The 19628-nt window shown below is 36.2% G+C and overlaps 1 protein-coding gene across 2 annotated transcripts in view; it reads right to left on the bottom strand.

Annotated features, from left to right (window-relative positions):
• The window catches only part of LOC145673165 (cellular tumor antigen p53-like), a 78559-nt gene that overhangs the window by 43427 nt on the left and 15504 nt on the right, over positions 1–19628 (bottom strand). For both annotated transcript variants that reach the window (XM_081742601.1, XM_081742602.1), the window contains exons 2-3: positions 9658–9752; positions 7149–7221 (exon numbers count right to left, since the gene is read on the bottom strand). In XM_081742601.1, the coding sequence (XP_081598727.1) occupies positions 7149–7221; positions 9658–9752 (168 nt within the window). The remainder of the gene's footprint in view (positions 1–7148; positions 7222–9657; positions 9753–19628) is intronic.

Here is a 19628-nt window from a genome sequence, read left to right on the forward strand (position 1 = left end):
CCCCCCCCCCCCCAAATTTACAGAGAAATCGGCGCTCTTGCATACTATAGTAATATTTTCTAGTACTGTATATTTTTATGATTACTCTATATACATTTATAAGTAGCTGTCGTGCCACTGCTTATTGAAATTTTACAATCAAGTAATACTAGAAATCCTATTCTAAAAATACACAAATCACACTTATTTTCTGTAAGTTGGCCACTTTTCGATGGAACCGATGGTGGCCAACATAGACAGGTTTCACTGTACGTATTTCGTGCCGCAAGCTAGTTCCGATTTTTTTAAAAATATGCCCCTGCCAAATATCAGTAACTTTTATGGAAAAAAAGAGTGCCATGTTGATAAACGTTGCTGTACTTTTTCCTTAATGCTTAAGAAACATTATTTGGGATTGAAATAGGTTAACGACTGGAGATTAATTGAATCTCAATATTTTCACTTAAATGGAATAAATAACATTTAATACTAATTCCTAATGTTTTTTCTTCAGTTCGGTACTTGTATTATACGAGGAGAAAGATTTGATTTAAATGAAAAAAAAATAAATAAATAAATAAATAAATAAATAAATAAATCCAAAAATTCAAGAAAAATGATTTTTTTATAATAAAAAAAAATCGACTTTTCAACCCTGCATAGAACATATTTCTTTAAACTTGGTGAGCACTCTCTCGTTCTAGATTAATGTTAAATTCAAAGTACTGGAATGATCATGAAGGCTCAAAAATGTATGTGTCATACTGGACGAAAATCTAATAATTTTACGGAAGATACCGTGGATCATTAATTTTAGTTCCAAACATTAGGAATTAAGGAAAATACACGGATAATATGCATAAACAATGTGTCAAACCAAACAAGGTTTACAGCTATCGTGTAATTAAATAAAATTTTAAGAGAAGGAGACGGTGGTGACCCCATTACTTTATTCTTTAGTAATTTTAAGTCACTTATAGGGAAGGACTAAGAAGTCTAAAAAAAAAAAAAAAAAAAAAAAAAAAAAAAAAAAAAAAAAAAAATCTTAACGAAAATCATTGTGAAATATTTTTCTTTTTAAAGTGAGAAGGGGGTAAATGCATCTTTCCATTCTTGGCAAATTTTAACCCCAAGCTGTAGGATGATCGGAATGCCCTAAAGGTATATGTTCTGACACAATCGAATACTTTTTGGGTTTATATTGGATAACTGTCTTGCATGTCTGTTCGAACTTACGATATAGGGGTGGATTTGACTTCATTTAAGCCCCTAATTCTTGATAGATTGCAACCCCTAAACAATAGGGTTAATCTCGAAAGTTGAAGGGAGATGATACCACTAAGTTTCATTAAAATCGGATAAGTTTCACGAACGTTATTAGGGAGCAAACGGATGGACAGACACAAAAATGTCGATCGAGTCGAATGGTAGAAGCTTCGCTACGTTCGCTTCAATAATAAATAAAACTTCTTACTTCTTTACTGCGTAAATTCAATTTATCCTTGGCGCAATATCGATTAAAAACAATTGAAAAGCAGTATCAACGAGTTTTATTGAATGAAATACAATAAAACAAGAAAAGTTATATATTATGCAATGCCTCATACTGTATACACAACCTGATGAAATTAAAGACAGCTGATATGAAACGAATCAAACTGCGCATAGTATCTGCGATTCATCTTTTAGACACAGTTGATCAGAAATTTTTGCAAACTTCTCCAGTTGAATGTGTTTCTTCCAGTCATTTATATTCTCTTCTACGAATGATGTATAACCCTTTGGGGATCTTATGGTACATTTTGTACCATACGCGTTTTTCATGGTACATTGCGTTATTTCTCTTCTATTTGAGCTTTTTCGTCCGTTTTTTTTTTTCAAGTCCAGAGACATTGTAGAAGACATTTCATATGGTTTCAGACCGTCCTGCGTTCAGACATAGGAGGTGATGACGTCATAATCTTAAAATCTATTTTTTCCCTCTTTAAGCCTATGTTCATTAGTTTTTGGCGGGCTTATTTTTGAACGTAGAAGATTGAAATTTTGCACAAACATTCAGTCCACCGAGTAGTATTTACCAGATTTCTTGTTCCGATGTCAGTGTTAAAACAGGGGGGGGGGGGGACCAGAGGGGCAAAGGGTTAAAAAAAAAGGGATATTTTTACCCCAAAAATCCCGTTTTTCGTAATTTTCCCGCCTCACATACATGATGGAGACACTGAGTCATACCGTCTGAAAGGCAGTTCCATTCTGAAGAGAATGACGTTCGAATTATTATTCTAGGGTAATTAGGGTCGTCTCAGGGAATTTTTAAAAAAATATACTTCTATATAGGGAAAAATGGGACAAGGTGGGTTTATTTTTTTTGGCGGGCTTACTTTTGCACCTAGAAGATTGAAATTTTGCATAAACAATCAGCCCACCTAGTAGTATTTATCAGATTTTTTTCAGATCTCTGCATTAAAAAATAGGGGGGGGTCCAGAGGGGAAAAAATTGAAAAAAGGGATTTTTAGACCCAAAAAATCCCGTTTTTCGTAATTTTCCCGCCTCACATACATGATGGAGACACATGAGTCATACCATCTGAAAGACAGTTCCATTCTGAAGAGAATGACGTTCGAATTATTATTCTAGGGTAATTAGGGCCGTCTCAGTGAATTTTTATCCAAATATACTTCTGTATAGGGTAAAAGTGGGGCATGGTCAGGAAATTTTTTCTGGCGGGCCTATTTTTTCACGCAGAAGGTTGAAATTTTGCACATACATTCAGTCCACCGAGTAGTATTTACCAGAATTTTTTTTTCGATTTCTGCGTAAAAACAGGGGGGTCCAGAGGGGCAAAAGTTGAAAAAAGGGATTTTTAGTCCAAAAAAATCCCTTTGGTCGGGATTTTCCCGCCTTACATACATGATAGACACACGTGAGTCATACCGTCTGAAAGGCAGTTCTATTCTGAAGAGAATGATGGGCGAAACATGACCCTAGGGTAATTAGGGATGTCTCAGGAAATTTTTTCCCTCAGATCATGGTGTTTTGAGGTAGTTTTGGGCATGGTGGGAATTCCTGATAAAATTTCTCCCGCCCTTAATATTCAAGATAGAAACTTGAAATTTGGCACACACATTCAGTATACCAAGTACTATTTCTCAGATTTTTTTTAGATGGCTACGTTCACACAGGGGGGTCCAGAGGGGGCCAAAGTTCGAGAAAAAAAATTTCCCTCCGAAATTTTCACTTTGACATTTTTTCCCCGCTTCTGGTATATGGTATGAGCATGCAAGTGGTACCATTTGAAAGCCAGCTCTATTCTGAAGAGAATGAGGTATGAACCATGATCCTAGCATAAATAGTGACGATTCAGTAGCTGCTTGACTGAAAGTCTAAAAAATAGCCCAAAAAGCCAAGATCACAAAAGGGATAATATTGGGGGACTAGGAAATGTTTTCGAGTCAGAGTTTGAATACAGCCAAGTATTTCTGAAAAAAACCAACTCCTCTGAGCCCATGCGGGTTTTTTCGAGATCCATCGAGTTTTTTTTTTTCCGAATTTCCGTAAGTTTCGTTGTGGCAAAATGTTTAAAATGTGGTTTACATATGAAGATAACATCATTGCCATAATTTACGACAATTTTCTGTTTACTAGTACTACAGACTCCTTTAAGATTTTCCATTTTTTCAATTTTCGTGGTCGAATTCCATGTATCACTGACGTTCAGCGTCCTTTTCCAACACTAAGGCTATATGAGACGTGGATCTACAGTTTAAAGCGGAATCCAAGCCACTCAGGCGGTGGAGAGGACTGTTCATCTATTCAGTATAACGGGAAATCAGCATATTGCTTTGTTTAAAAAAAAAAATCCACACTTGGTCGCCCTGCGCCAAACTCAGTGCATTTAAACTTTCCATGACTGAAGATCAAATCATATTCAGAAACGTGAAGAACATCCAAGTTGTTTAAGTTTGATAATATAGTGTCTGTTGGTCATCATCGGTACTATTCAAGTAGCCATCTTACAGAAAATATTTTGAAACAATCATTCAAAATATAAGAAAATAACGTAATAGCTACTTATTACTCGGGTATCAGTTTCTATTTTATAAACAATATATGTCTGAGCTCCCTCTTGGCCATGTGGCTACAGTACTTAAGTTAAGTAAAGCTCTATATGCATATTTCGTAACCATAGTGCTCGAAGGTATATTAAGCTCCGAACTAACTACCAAATAACATTCCTATAATATAAAAACCGCACTCTATAATAAAAAGTTTGTAATTTCAATACGCTAATTACCTACAAAACGCTACGGCACTCTTTAATTCTCTTTTCCCTTTTACCTATGATACTGGATGCAGATAGGCTTGTCAGTTCCAGGAAAATCCGAAATATCCATGCCGTCTCACCCCTAGTAAGTTCGGATTCACAAACAAATTCATCCTGACCTTGGGATTTGAACACCAGTGAGAACGAGTTATTTCCTTTGGTTCTTTACAATCTGCAATCTGATCGAAAATTTTGGACCCTTACTCGCGTATCCCACTTTGTTCATTATGCCACCCTTTTCAGGTCTACCCCTGTGCCAAGAATAGTCCAAACCGATGATTCCCACTCATTTTAGGTAGATTCATTCTCGAAATTTTATTACTGCATTTCGCTTTACAGATTTTTTTTTTCCTAACAAATACTAAAATTGTGTCTATTATTTCAAATATAAACATAATTCATACATTAACTTGTTGTGTAATTATTTAGAAGATGAGTTATTTTTCATTCATTCAGTATATTCAGAATTTACGATGGTCTTAAAACGCTTTAGCATTTACAAATGTTGTACGTAGTATATCTTAACAATCTGTTAATTTGCGTAATTCACCTAATAAAAGTCCAAAATTTCGTACCAAAAAAGCATAAACTCTGAAAAAAAAAAAAAAAAAAAAAAGCGAGTTCTCGCAAATCGCAAATTACATTTTTCTTGTATTCAACACTGAAGCATATTACGCATATAAAAGCAGGGTTAAAGAAGCAAGTGCATTCTTCTTGCATGAAGTGCATTCTTTCCGACCAAGGGGAAAAAAATGAAATCTTTAAGTTTTACGTCCCACGGTTATGCCGGTTAGGCTAAAGGAGACAGTCATGATGAGAGATGAGTGAAATGAAGAAAGTGGGAGAACCCCGAGAAAACCCACGAGCACGGTGTTTGTTCACCACAAAGTCCACACGGCGCGAGCTGGGATCGAACCAGGGACCCCAAGCACCGGAGGTGAACGCTCTATCACTAAGCCACCGCGCCCCTCCGACCAAGGGGTTCATCACCTACTATGCACATACACGTATGCGTAGATAGAGAAGTTTTGCAAAACAAACTAATATATTTTATAAAATAGCCCCTATAAACAGCTGGGTAAGACAAAAAGAGAAAAAGGGCTCGAAGTAAAAGTCCACACTGAAAATTCCCTGACAGGTTTTCCAGGTTAGTCGGGATCCTGAAAAGTATTCAACAATTCCTTAAAGCAACAGATAAACTAAACTGACCCCGAATTAATCTTATACCCTCTTACTTGCGGAAAACTCCCAATCTACCCAGAAACCAATTTTTTCAATCAAAATAGGGCCATGGGCGAAAGTTAACACACAAAGAAAACAAAATGTTACCATAAGGCAAATATGTTCATTCATTGTAAATACAAATTCAATGATGGAGATACTGTTGACAAATCGTCTTACTTGTTACAATTCTGCATGAGGTCCATGGCATTCAATTTGTAACATACCTTCTTCAGCATACTTTGGACGGGCTTGAAATTCAAGTTTAGTAGTTTGATTTTGATGCGACGAACGAGCCGTAGTGCAGTTTTGCTTCCTACTCCTCATCATAGATATCCGCAGCCAGCACAGACCAGAAATACTCTACAGGGCGTACTTGTTGAACATTTGGTGGATAGGCATTCCGTGGTACGAATGGTACAGAGTGCGTTATCCAACCAATCAGTTGTATTTTCCTGGCATAATGACTGGTTGCGAGATCTGGCCAAAATACATAGTTAACACCATGATGAAATGTGTTAATGAACTGAAGCAACGTCGGTAAACATCTCTTGGTGTACACGAGAACTGCGATTTCTGGACCATTAACTGTATTGATGAAGGTCGGGTGACAACCTCTGGCGAAATGGTCACCCATACAAGTATTTTCTTAGCAACTTTTCTTTCCTTTCGTAGCGTACAGTAAGTGGAGTTCTCATAGTATCGGAAGTATATCTGCCTTTTCATCTCCGGTAAATGAAAAATATTTTCCATCGTCCCTGATGATCATGGTGTCAGGATGTAAAATGTTGCAACGAAGTTTTCAACATTTGCTTACTTGTCTATTATAGCGAGTTGCTTGAGTGCTTTTGGGCGTTTGAAATATTTCACACCCAATTTCTGCGATTTACAAGCAATTGTTTTTTCTGGAGACACGAAATTTACCACCCAGTTTCGGACTACTTGTTCGAACACGGTTTCCTGCAAGTTTATTCATTTTCTCTTGTCACTGTCAGTCAGTTTGCCAGGACGGCCACACTCTGGCAAGGCTATGGTCGAGAGACCATTTTGATTGCATTTTATGATGGTATATAGATCGTGTAACATGAAAATTTCTTTTTCTGAAAATGCTTGACAACTTCCACCACAGGCAACTGTCCAAGGATTTGATACATACTTTTTAAGCCACACAGCCACATACTGCTTGCATCTACTTGCTCACTAAGAAGCACACTATCTATGAAACTTTCATATACAAGACTAGACTCACGTTGTTCAATGTGACCCTGACACAGCTCTGACCCGTGTGTGTGTTAACTTTCGCCCATGCCCTTTTAGATAAACAATATTAGCAATACTTATTTGAAAACTGTCTTCTTTCTAGTAAACATCATCTTCGTGTGTTTCTTTATGACGCTTTGTTAACGCGATTGCTATTTTGTGAAATACTAATTTGAAAACTGGAATATTATGTTTATTCTTACTGTTTTCCAAAACATAACACGTTACAATTGCTGATTTAGCATTCGCATCAGATTTTTTTTTCTCTAAGTGATTTGTCGTCCCTAAATGATCATTAACTACTCTTTGTGAAGAAGTTCGCATTTACGCAGGTCGTAAGAACAACTGAACCTGAATGTTACTTACAGCTGGTAGCGGCTCATAGCCGATCATTTGAAAATTTCGTTCCCCCTCCTCAGGAAGTATATTCTGGGCTGTTCTGCAAAATCATTATAACAAAAGAATTAGAATAAATAAATAAATAAAAGAGAGAAACACAAATAAAAATAACTTTTCTTTTACTTTACAACCATGATTCCTTAACAGTTAACTGAAGAAAGAAAACAAGTATCTATCAGTGTTTCTCAAACTGTAGTCCGCGAACCACAAGTAATCTTCGAGGTTTGCCCTTGTGGTTCTCTTAAAATGAACATCAGATCAGCACGATAGAACATACAAAATTCAAGTGAGTATTGAATTCTCACACTACAGCTGAAAGTCTCGATTAGGTAAAGATTATAAAAATTCTAGTAGCTTCTATACAGAAGGTTGGCCACGATAAAAACACTTTACTTTCACTAGCTCTCTCAAACGACACATTTAACCGCTCTTATGTACTAATACATTGCTCGCTACATTGGGGCCAGTACTTGATAACGAGCACGATCCGTGGAAGATGAAGGTAAAAGCGAGAACTTTCCAGAAGGGGTTCAAGTATGGACTTTCTGTCCGTCATTATAACAACTCAGTAACAGTTTAGACTAGATTAGAGTTTTGTTTCTTTTAACAGCGAGACTCTTATGACGCAGACCTACAGCTTAACATGTAATCAGAACCACATAAGCCCCCACTGAGAATCGAATCCGGGCCTCCCGTGCCAGAGCCACTCAGCTAGAGTAAAACGATAAAAAAGAAAAAAAATCGTCAGCAAAGCTGATGTGGGTCTCACAATCCGAAGATGTGCTCCACAGAGTCACTCTGACTGTGCTGCAATGCAATAAAATGTTTTCTCATGGATTTCTCGTTGGTGGCGGGATATTGCAGTCGGAAAACGCTGCCAATTGCGAAACTGTCTTCCAACGCCCAAGGAATGCAGCTTACTTCCAGAAGAACGTTATGGATCCTTCTCATGTAACACACACACACATCCCCTGTAGTACGGTGACAAGGCCACAAATATATGGAACCATGTGGACAGAACTTCAGTCATATTGCTCGACTACACTAGGCGCTCTACGCAAGAAAAGTAAAGGATGGGAATTCCAGTGATTGAACCCATTTTCGTTTATCCGTTTGAAATCCTCGGACTCCTTACCAACACATCGCTGTGGGTTTGAACGGAATGATGCCTAAGCGAAACTGTCCCCTTCCCATTCTATGCAGGGATTTGCTACACTAAACACTACGCTGTCAGGCAAATTATTCAGACCCGTAACTGTCACATCAAACATAATCAGTGGTGGAGAAAGAGGATTTACTAGAAAGGTAAGTGCTTCAAAGCAGATTATTTTTACCGTGGGTAACTTTGTGTAGCTATATTACAAAGTATTCTTGACAGCGCTCAATTAAAAAAAGAACTATTAAATGTTTTCTTCTATTAATACCAATATAAATTTACGAGAACTTTAATTAATACTATTTTAAATTATAAGTATACTGGTATATGTCCTCAAAACATAAAAACATGTTAATTTTGCTGTTGGAAAGGTAAGAAAGTAGGGCGATGACATTTTGCTCACAAAAGTGGTCGCCATTTAAAAACAGTTTGAGAAACACCGATCTACAACGAAGTGCTACGAAGAAGCAACTTGGAAGAAATATGGAGAGGTAAAAAATGGTGAAAAAGGATTAAAAAACGTGATGAACACTTCCTGTCACTTGCTTCACACTTTCTATTCCTTTATAATAACTTTTTACCCATCCGTATTCTTTTGTCATGTCTTAAATTCACTTTAAACTGTTTTAAGCTGAAGATATAAACAGTGTTTTCTTAAAGCGCTACTTAAAGGAATACTTTGGTTCGCGGTAAGCACTATTTTTTTTTCACTTCTGTCTATCTGTTATGTAGTCTGGAGATGTTTTGACAACCCTGAGACAGCTTCTTTATTCTCATGGGACACTCCAGTGTGTTTCTTCAATCTAGTAAAACGTTTCTGTTAGTCGTTCCTATGTAGAAAATGTTACAAGAGCGACAGATTTTAAACCCTTTAAAGTCCTTTCCATATTTCTAGGAGGCTTAAAACTAACCTTAAAGTTGTGTCTTTTACTTATTTTCTTTAATTTGTACGATATCCCTGGAAACAATGGAAATGAGACCACTGAGAGAGGGACTGCCTTGTGCACAATTTTTTTCAGACCCGTCTCTCCACTCATAAAAATGTTTATGGGCTTTTTGTTTTCATAGTACACATAAGACTGTCACTCTCCCATACTATTGTGTTTACCTTAAAAAACACTGGTATATATTTTCTTTATAATTTTTTCCCGTTAAATGCTAATAATACACAATTTCTGGCTTCCTTGTTTAACCAGCTTTCCTTTGCCTTCATGAAGCTAGAGAAAAGCAGAAAATATCTTGAACAGATGTAGTAGGCGGTAATGGAGTATATGTTGGCTTATTTAAAACAAAAACGTAAAAACAATATTCAATACTTACTCGCACGCTAGTATATATTCCTGAAGCGCGCTTTCATCACCAAATAGGTAAGATTCACTTGAATCCATCGCACTTGAATTTTTGCACACGGACTTCTGAAAGACACCAAAAACATATAGTAAGATTTTAAAAAAGCCGAACATTAACACCGTTAAGTCATTTTAAATTCAAACTCATGTTAACTAGTACTACTCATCAATTCATCCCTATAAGATACAAAGTGGCCCAAAAGTAGATACACAGACTTACATCGATCAAGTATGGCATTTTAATTTATTAAGATATGAATTTGTTCGTTTTCTTTGTTCCCAGCTTAAAGTATAAGTGAAAATAAATTAAGAATAGATAAGGAAGAAACTAAGTCAATACCAGCGTGAATAACAATATCTACATGTTATAAAATGCCATGAGCCGACCACTATGGGACTGTATACATACTTTTGGACCACCCTGTATTCTACTTAGAATTAGAGAAATGAATCGCTTGAATGTAAAATTTTTACGGTAAGTAGAGGATAATATCTATTTACTTGGTCTAACCTTGGTATTTGGCACCGAAATGCAAAATTTACGGAGAAAAGAACAGTTTCAGACGAAATGTCATCATGAGAATAACAATACAGGTAATGAAGGCCATCAATGTAGATTGATTGATAAGGGAGAAAACCGATGTTAAATCCTGGACTGTACGAGTTCGCGAATTAATGCAATATGTGGCGAGCAGGCAGTAGAGCACAATATGACAACATTTGAAACCCACTGTTTAATTAACTACTATAGGATGTGTATGCTGCTGTAATGGTGGGAAATACATAAATGTCAGAGGGGAAACTAGTAAGTAAGGGGTTGCATCTGAGCTGAATGTAGTGAAATGGGGCAAAATTTTGGGTAGATAACCCATGCTATGGGGACATAAATTCGTAAAAGCCCGGAAGAAGCTTTGTACTAAATTTTGCAATAGGATTGTAAAAGCAATAAAAAATATCGGGATGCTACGTAAGTCTGTTCTATACTACACAACACTCAATACGGTGAAAACGACACGACGAAAGGATGTGCTATGTCTGGCAGTGTGCAAAGTGATACTACAAGTGTTGCAACGCTTTGCGACACACAAGGCATATGTTTATGCGGTATGAAATGTTTTTCCAATATCCTCATTTTTGCTCATACCCACCGTCGCTGACACATCTGCTCCGTACGGACGCAACCCCTCGCTATCGCTCAGGTCTCTCAGCTGCGCTCTTGCCCTTACTCGCTTAGATGATATTCGTACTTTTAGTGGTCAGCTAATACAAGTTGGTTCGTGCTTAATGCAATATAGTTTCCATACCATACATCCCCACACTGTATTTACACTTAGCCCTCATGAAGTCATTCTGCACCTATTAATGAAGCTCCTTTAAGAAACTCTTTCTAAGGTAGTATTACTCACGAACTTTTAGTAGTAGTTCCGAAGCTATATAGGCTTACTCCATCGCAGTGAGAAGGCAAAGTTTCATTGTTTTAGTAATTTCTGAGTAGTTTGCAACACTTAATAGTTCGAAGGTACTGATTTTACGCAATAATACTATGTACACATGCATACGAATGTACGAAAGAGCAAAGGAAGCATGAAAATAAACAATTGTGGTTAATAGTGAATAATGAAGGCCTGATATGACATAGGGGTAATTGTAGGTAAGGTATAATAAAGAACAAATTAGTAGTAACACAATGTTGAAAACAGATTGAAGGTTTCCTCCGAGGCCGCCATCTGCAGCAATTTAGCCACTAGATATATTTGTGAATAACAGTTAAGAATGAAAGATGGAAATAAAAGAGGAATATTTCTAGGTAAGATACATTAAAATACAACAAATAAATAGTAACACAACGTTTCATGTGAATTTAATCCAGAGCTACCATTTGCAGAAGATTAACCGTTGATAAATATGAATCTGGAATGATCTTTAACCCTTACGAGACCGACCTTGAAATCGGCCCATACGGGGTAGCAGGGTTGGCTGGTTTAAACCAAAAAAGAAAAATGAAAAAAATGCTTTAAATCGTGTGAACTTCATGGAGACGTTTCCACAAACAAACAATCTGCATTAGTTTTATCTCCTTTTCACCGTCCCATGTTCAATTCTCGGTCGAACAACCCTTCTTTCAAGTGTAAACAAAGTAGCGGTTCGGATGTCACTTTAGGCGAAAGTATTCTCCTTGATAACCTCAGTATTATGTAAGGATGTTAAGTCTAAACATACGAAATGAAACCAAATTGTATATTTCTGTTTGCCAGAATGCCTATTCTTTTATAAAGAAGCAAAATTGCTTAAATATATTGAAAGATATTGGCAAAATTTATCGACTGCCTACGCAGCTTCCAACATTAGCTTAGATTGGACTTTGCTTTAATTTTATTGAATTGATATCTACATACTAAATTTGTAATTTATTACCTCAGTTTTAGCGTACTGATTATGATACGTTGACCTTAAAATTTTATATGCAAAGTAATAACGGGATTTGCTTTGCATTTAAAGTAATAACAGGATTTTCCCAATGGCCAAGGCGGGAGTTCCCCGATTTATATGTAATTCTGTATAATGGTTTCGTTTGTGCAACTCTTTTATCTTTTTGTCCTGAAATGACTCTTCACAATTACATAAACAAGAATGTAAACATCAGTACAACGTATTTTTATCAGGAGTGAGTGAGTCTGCAGACTCAAAGCATTTGTGGTTAATTAGTACAGGTTTCGAGTCCAAATGGAGAACAATTTCTCTCGGATGTAAGCCGGGAAGCGGTTTGGATTCCGCTTTAAGCTTATGTAAGCCTTTCCAGCATAACCCGGTTGTTGCATAATAACACCAAGGCGAAACGAACTTACTTCCGTCCATATGTTATGTAAATATATAGAGCAAATTATTTTAATAAAAGAACACCTGGTTTACAGAAGAAAACGCTTTTTTTTTCAATAAAAACCATGGTTTTTGCCAACCCTGCGGGGTTGCCACTTACTTAATCCTCTGCTGTCTGATTACTAATTAAGATATCGGAATGATTTTTTCTATGCCAAATATGGTTGGTCCATAGTACCCTGATGGTAATTTTTTTTCGAATTCCCCTCTCCAATTTGAGCCCAAAGTAAAAAATTCGAGAATTTTCAAATTTCCACTCTTCTCTTTTCCCCTACAGCTTCATACGTTTTACACAGATCTACTTAGGACTTGTCAGGTGCATACTTCATATGGATACCTAATTGTTGACAGCAATTGAACTATCCTACGATCACCGTTGCCAACTACGGAAATTAAAATTTCCTTATTTTTGGATAGAAAAATTAGAAATTTGCAAAATTTATCTTTATAAATCAATACCTACACTTACGAACGCAAATCAAGTTACGCCAGTCGAACATCAGTCCTTACTTAACAAACGCAAGTACAGACAGTTACAATTGGGTAATTAGGAGGCGTACGAAAAATTCGAATTTAGGTTCTAAACCTTGGACTTTTTTTTTTTTTTTTTTTACTTTTCTGTTTACCATAATCTATTTTTTTAAACTACAAGCTTTATTCTTAGATATCGAGATGATACTTGTATAACATATCAGTGGTATACGAAAGTCTATTTTAAGAGAGCATGCGTCTGTCTGGTAGCAGTCTTTCCAGCCACAGAAAATGTTAATTCCCTATTTTAGGGGAGGAATTCGGAAAAATCCCCTATTTCCTCTTGTTGGCTACATTGGAACAAATGTACCACTATCTGAAAGCCTCGTCTCTGGCCTACAAAACGTACAATGGAAAATTTTACTTAATTAAGTAGAGGAAGTACAGTAGAACTTGTTCTTTAAGTGGAAAGATAATTGTGTTTTTTTCTTTTTTAAAAAAAAGCAGAATGAGTTTTTTTTTTTTTTTAAAGCCATGCTTACTTTATTAGATCTTGTAAGATATAGTAAAGGGAGAGTTAACTGCCGCATCGCCGGACCAATTTTAGAAAATTTAGCAGATAAATTGGATAATTTAATTTGGTGTGACGAAAAGTGAGTAAAAATCAGGCAAGGGGAATAGGTGGAAGTTAAGAAAATACTTGTTGTTAGTTGTTTTGAAGTTGTAAGCGGCACTCTATATGGAAGTGGAAGGGACTATTTGGCGGAGAAGTACAGTTATTATGATTTATGGGAAAGGCAGTGTGGAAATGATGCGTACATGACAGGATAGTCAGATATCGTGTTTGAGTTTTATCGAATTATACAACAACAAGCAGTATCAGTTGTTGAAATCGTGTGAAAGGTATGGTTTACTAAACAGACGAAGTCTGTCGTTAGTGCAGAAACAAATTGAAACTACAGAGAAGAGGAACATCTAACATAATTTAGTATATTTTGGTACTCCCTTTTGACGCCATTTAATATCCTTCAAAAAGTTGGCAATACATAGACGATGGAATTTTATGGCATATAAAATATATTTCCACTATCCTCGTTTATGCGTATACCCAGTGTCGCTGACGCGCCGGCTTCCTACAGACGCAGTCCCTCGTCTCTACTCAGGGCTCCTTCTGCGCTCCTGTCCTAACTCAGACAGCTTTTCAGAAGCCACCTCGCACAAGCTGGTTCGTGGTTTACGTACTAGTTTTTATGTCATACAACCACGCTATTTCTAACAATAATCACCACCAAGTGAGCCAGGGCCACAATCTAGTATTTTGGGGGAGAAACTATATAATATTCCCCTTTTTTCTTCGAATTTCGCGTTGTCCGGTGATAGAGCAGTAATGCCCAGGTTGGAAAGAAATAATGGTTTTTTACTAAAAAAAAAAAAATTTTGTTGACTTTTTTATTTAAATCAAATCTTTCTCCTCGTATAATGTAAGTCGTGAGCTGAAGAAAAAACATTAGGAATTAGTATTAAATGTTAACTATGCCACTTAAGTAAAAGTACGGCGTTGAATTTTCAATTAATCTCCAAACCAGGGTTGGCAAAAACCATGGTTTTTATAAAAAAAAAAAAAAAAAAACGGTTTTTTTGGTTTAAATAATTTCCTTTATATATTCATATCATATATGGACAGAAATAAGTTTGTTTCGCCTTGATGTTATTATACAACAACCGGGTTATGCTGGAAGGGGTCACATAAGCTTAAAGCGGAATAAAAACCGCTTCTCGAGTTACATCCGAGAGAAATTGTCCTCCATTTGAACTCGGAACCAGGACTAATTGGCCACAAATGCGATACGTCTGCCGACTCACTCCCGAAGGAATCCTGATTAAAAAAAATACGTTGTACTGATCTTTACATGCTTCTTAATATAACTGTCAAGAGTCATTTCAGAAGGACAAAAAGATAAACAGTTGCACAAGTGAAACCATTACACAGAATTACATATGAACAATTTCAAAGTACTACGGAGTACAGAAGAACTAATTTAGTTCAAGTTAGTTAACAACGACTTTTATTGGTTCAAATTAAAGGAATACACCGACTTAATCTGCATATCAATAAGAAAAGTGAATAAAAATACGAATTATTTGAGTCCACTTTGACTCAGACTCATTTATACATAAATAGACACCAAAGATACTTATTTCACTAAATGCCTCTCGTAGGGTCTGTATGACCCCCCCCCCCCCACAAAAAAAAGTACGGCATTTTCGATGTATTTTATCAATAGTGAACACTGAAACGAAACAATATTTAGAATTTTTCTTCGATTGCAATTACATAACAATAATAACAACTACAAAAAATCACAAAATAAACATTTATAAACTTATAAAAAAAAAGTTGCTTTTGTAGTATAATCTTTTTGAGTAATGAATGGGGAATTTAGGTCTGAATATAATACGAATAATATACGGGAGTGAAACGTGATAACCCACAAATGTGTGTTCATCAAGATTTTACAAACACTTACACTTTTACGAACAGTTTTTTGTTTTTTGGTTTAAACCAGTTGGTTTTTTTTGAAAAAACCAGCTGGTTTAAACCAGCCAACCCTGCCCCAAACGTTAATCTATTTCAATCCCAAACAATGTTTCTTACGCATTAAGGAAAAAGTACAGCAACGTTTATCAATGACACTTTTTTTTTTTTTTTTTTTTTTAACAAAGTTTTTAAATGATAAATTGGCTGGGGCAGATTTTAAAGAAAAAATTGGAACTAGCTTGCGGCACGAAATACATATAAAATACATAGCTAAATTTCGCCTAAAGTTATAAAAATTATAAAAAAAAAAAAAAAAAAAGTTTCGGTGAGGAGGGTCGGACTCCCTCTAAATACGCCCCTATTATCTAGAGGGCCGCGGACCTAAGTCCATCAGAGCTTTCGTATAAGCTGAAAAAATCATACAAATGAAAGAGACAAAAGAGACTCGGGATAGTTATCTATATTTTTCGAACATATTTGCGAATTACTAAATTTACGTAAATCACACTGTGTAGATTAAGAATACGGTAACCACTTTCAATGATTTTTTAATGGGTAATTTCACTCTAAATATTGTAATACAATGTATGCGAGTTTCTGCATCTAGTAGCTAGCGAACGTACCTTTGATCTGTGATGCATGAAGTTCTGTGGTTTGATTCCCGGTGAGTGAGCACCGAACGCACTGGAGTGGTTCTCGTCCTCGTTCTGTAAAGCACCGCTTTTGACAAACGACGTAAATATATATCAATCAATCAACCAACCGAAGCCTCAGATTCAGAGAGCTTTACGGCAAGGAGCGCTTAATATTCTATATTTCTCAGTATTCAAGGTAAAGGCATTCATTTTATTATGATTATCATCTTCTACAATCGAAATAAAAGAATTTTACTTTAAATTAACTTATTTCTGAATTAGATTTAAATCAATCCATTCTGGCCCAGGCATTATTACTTTATTAGATATCATCACGACACTTGTAGACTATATTAAAGGGATAAGGTACCAAAGTTTATTTTAAGATAGTTTGCGTGTCTGGTAGCAGTGTTTCCAGCCACATAAAATTGTAATTCCCGATTTTAGGTGAAAAATTCATAAAATATACCATTTTTGCTTCCATAATTTACCTCTTGTTTGCTACATTGGAATAAACGTATCAGTACCCGAAAACCTTATCTTTGGCTTACACAGTGCACCATAAAAAGTTTCGATAGGATAATTAGGGAAGCTGCCGGTCTTGCAAAGCTGTTAATTTTTGCTTCTGAGGCGGAAAGAAGTGTCAAAATTCGGGGTACATGATGAGTGAGAATTTTTCTGTCTGTCTTTGTACAAAACCAAATGACTTCATGTATTTACTGCTGTTGTCGACACACCATAGAATTTTATTAGGTGGCTTGGACTCATGTGGCAACAGTGGTGCCAGTTCCAAAAATTAAAATTTGATTACGGAATTTTTGTGAATATTTACCCATACATTTCCCTCCATAGCTTCTCACCCGCTTGCAACACTACAATCGATCTTACGTTGTTAAAATGGCCACATCCTTCTAAAAAACAAGGTGTCAACCATAGCAATCGAGTAAATAGTCTCTGAGTTACAATTCATTAACTGAAAGTCTACGAAAACGCCAAACATAACTCTGTCTCGAAAGGGTTAAAATTTATTCAGATTTACTTTGGAATGTATAATAGATTCAATGATTAAAATATTTAAGTTGCTAATATTCAATACTCACAAGCCCAAACATTACTGCTAATTTAATATCCGTACATGTACTTTGTCGATAACGGATTGGACCACATTAATATCTCTGCGTTACATATCGTTAACATTAAAAGCACAGATCTTTTAATATACTCCATATTCAGTAACTCGAGCGTTAACAACTTCGGGTCAACTTTACGAACACACGCTATAGTTATGTGTACTTAGCTACATTAAAATGCAAATTAATGTCAAAAACTTATTTACGTGTTTGCTTCCAGCACTGACAACAATAGTAATGTTATGTTCAAAGACACCTAAACACTTTATATGTATATCGGCCATTCCATGCAAAAGTAAACCTTGTACTGAAATTTTCATGTTGTTGGTATTTAACTGAAAATATGCCTTAAGTTAGCGAAGAATGTGTATCATTGAGTGAAAAAATAAATAAATAAATAAATAAACGGAATTAAAATTTGTTTTGTCCAATTTTGGCAGCTTGAATTTACTGAACTGCCTGTGCATTGCCGGGAAATATTTCAGGCGTTTGTTGACAACACTTATTTATCCATGTTACTGATTTTGAGAAAGCAACGCTTGGAGGGGAAAAAGTCATTGTCTGTTGTGTGTATGATTTAGTGTTCGGCAGTGGATTATCACTTCTGATTCTCCTAGAAATAGCTCAGCACTTAAAAGTGTTTCGGATGTCCCGTCCGTAAGAAAAAAGGTAAAGAAGTTCTTTTTATGTTCTGTAGAATAATAATAACGTTCCGAAAACACATATGTAAAGGAAGAAATGTAATTTCAATTTAATTTCAAAGTGTGATCAACCAGTGATTCATATTTAACAAATAAACGAATTAAGAAAATGAGTCCCGTCCGTAAGAAGTACTCAATACAGTTACTATTTGTTGTCATCACTGAAAGGGGGGCTACAATCCTCAGCAATGAAACTGTACAAAAGGTTCAAGATTTCTACAGCCATGTCGACATAAGTAGGCAAGCTCCTGAAAAGCGCGATTTCAAGAGCGTTTAAACTGATAGTGATAATGGAAAAATTAAAAAACAAAAGAGACACCTTTTAATGACAGTAAAAGAAACATTTGCTTTGTTTCATACAGAGTATCCTGAAATTAAAGTAAAGAAAAGTAAGTTGTACGAATTGAGACCAACACACATTATGCTTAGTTCTAAAATGCCACATAATGTTTGTGTCTGTAAGCTTCACACGAACTTCAATTTCATTGTGAGTGAACTGGTAAAGGGAATACATGGGTTTCCTAAAACCGCCAAAGATCTTAAAGGCCTTTGCTATGGTGTGACCAACGAAAATTGCATGACTGGAAACTGCCACCTTTGTACAATAGATCTTTCAGCTTTCGTTGGTAGTGATTGTGATTTAAGTGAAGAAATTTTTTGGAAGCAGTGGGTTGATGTGAACGAACACCCAACTCGTACTGTCCATAAGACTGTTCCAGATGCAGTAAATGTGATACGAGAAAGCTTGTTAAAATTTAAGACTTACTGCTTTGTTAAGACGACCCAAGAATCTTACTTTCAAAAGAAAAAAGAGAATTTGAAGTGTGGTGAAGTTGTTCTGCAAGTAAATTTTGCAGAAAATTATTCCTGTGTGGCACAAGACGAAATACAGAGTGCACACTGGAACCAAACTCAAGTCACTTTTCTCTCTAGTGTGGCTGGATGAAGAATTCAAAGCAGTGCTATGCGATTATTAGTAACAATACGAGCCACGGCAAGTCCTGTGTGTGGGTCTTCTTGAAAACTTTACTGACTTAAAGGCAAAACACAAAATTGAGCATATGAATGTTTTCTTAGATGGAACTTTATTGCAACTTCTCACGGGAAAGGAGCCGTGGACGGTGTAGGAGGCACACTCAAGAGAATGGTGTGGGAAAGAGTTAAGTCTCGACAGATGGAGGCTTCTACAGCAAAGGAACTTTTCAAATGCTGCACTGAGCTTTGTAAGCCCGACGGAATTCAGTTATTCTTCGTTGGTGAAGAAATTGTGAGTGAACACAGGGATATTCTCGAGAAAAGGTGGACCCGCGTTCGTTCTATGCCGCAAGTTCGGTCTCGACATTATTTTCGCCCTGTTGATGAGCGTCAGATTGAAACCAGAAGAACTGTTCAATCTGAGACAAGTTGCTACGAAGTGTGGAAGCACGCTGAGCTAGAATCTTCAGATTTAGATCCAAGTGAAGAGATTGAAGACCGTCCGAAAGGAGCGCGAGTGAAGTTCAGTGATATTTACTCGGATTCCGAATAATAATGTGATAACCCCCAATAAGTAAAGCAGAGTGGCATTAAAAGTAGCCAAATTGGTTAAA

This window comes from Thermobia domestica, chromosome 16, assembly GCF_964235325.1.
Source record: "Thermobia domestica chromosome 16, izTheDome1.hap1.1, whole genome shotgun sequence".
NCBI lineage: Eukaryota > Metazoa > Arthropoda > Insecta > Zygentoma > Lepismatidae > Thermobia > Thermobia domestica.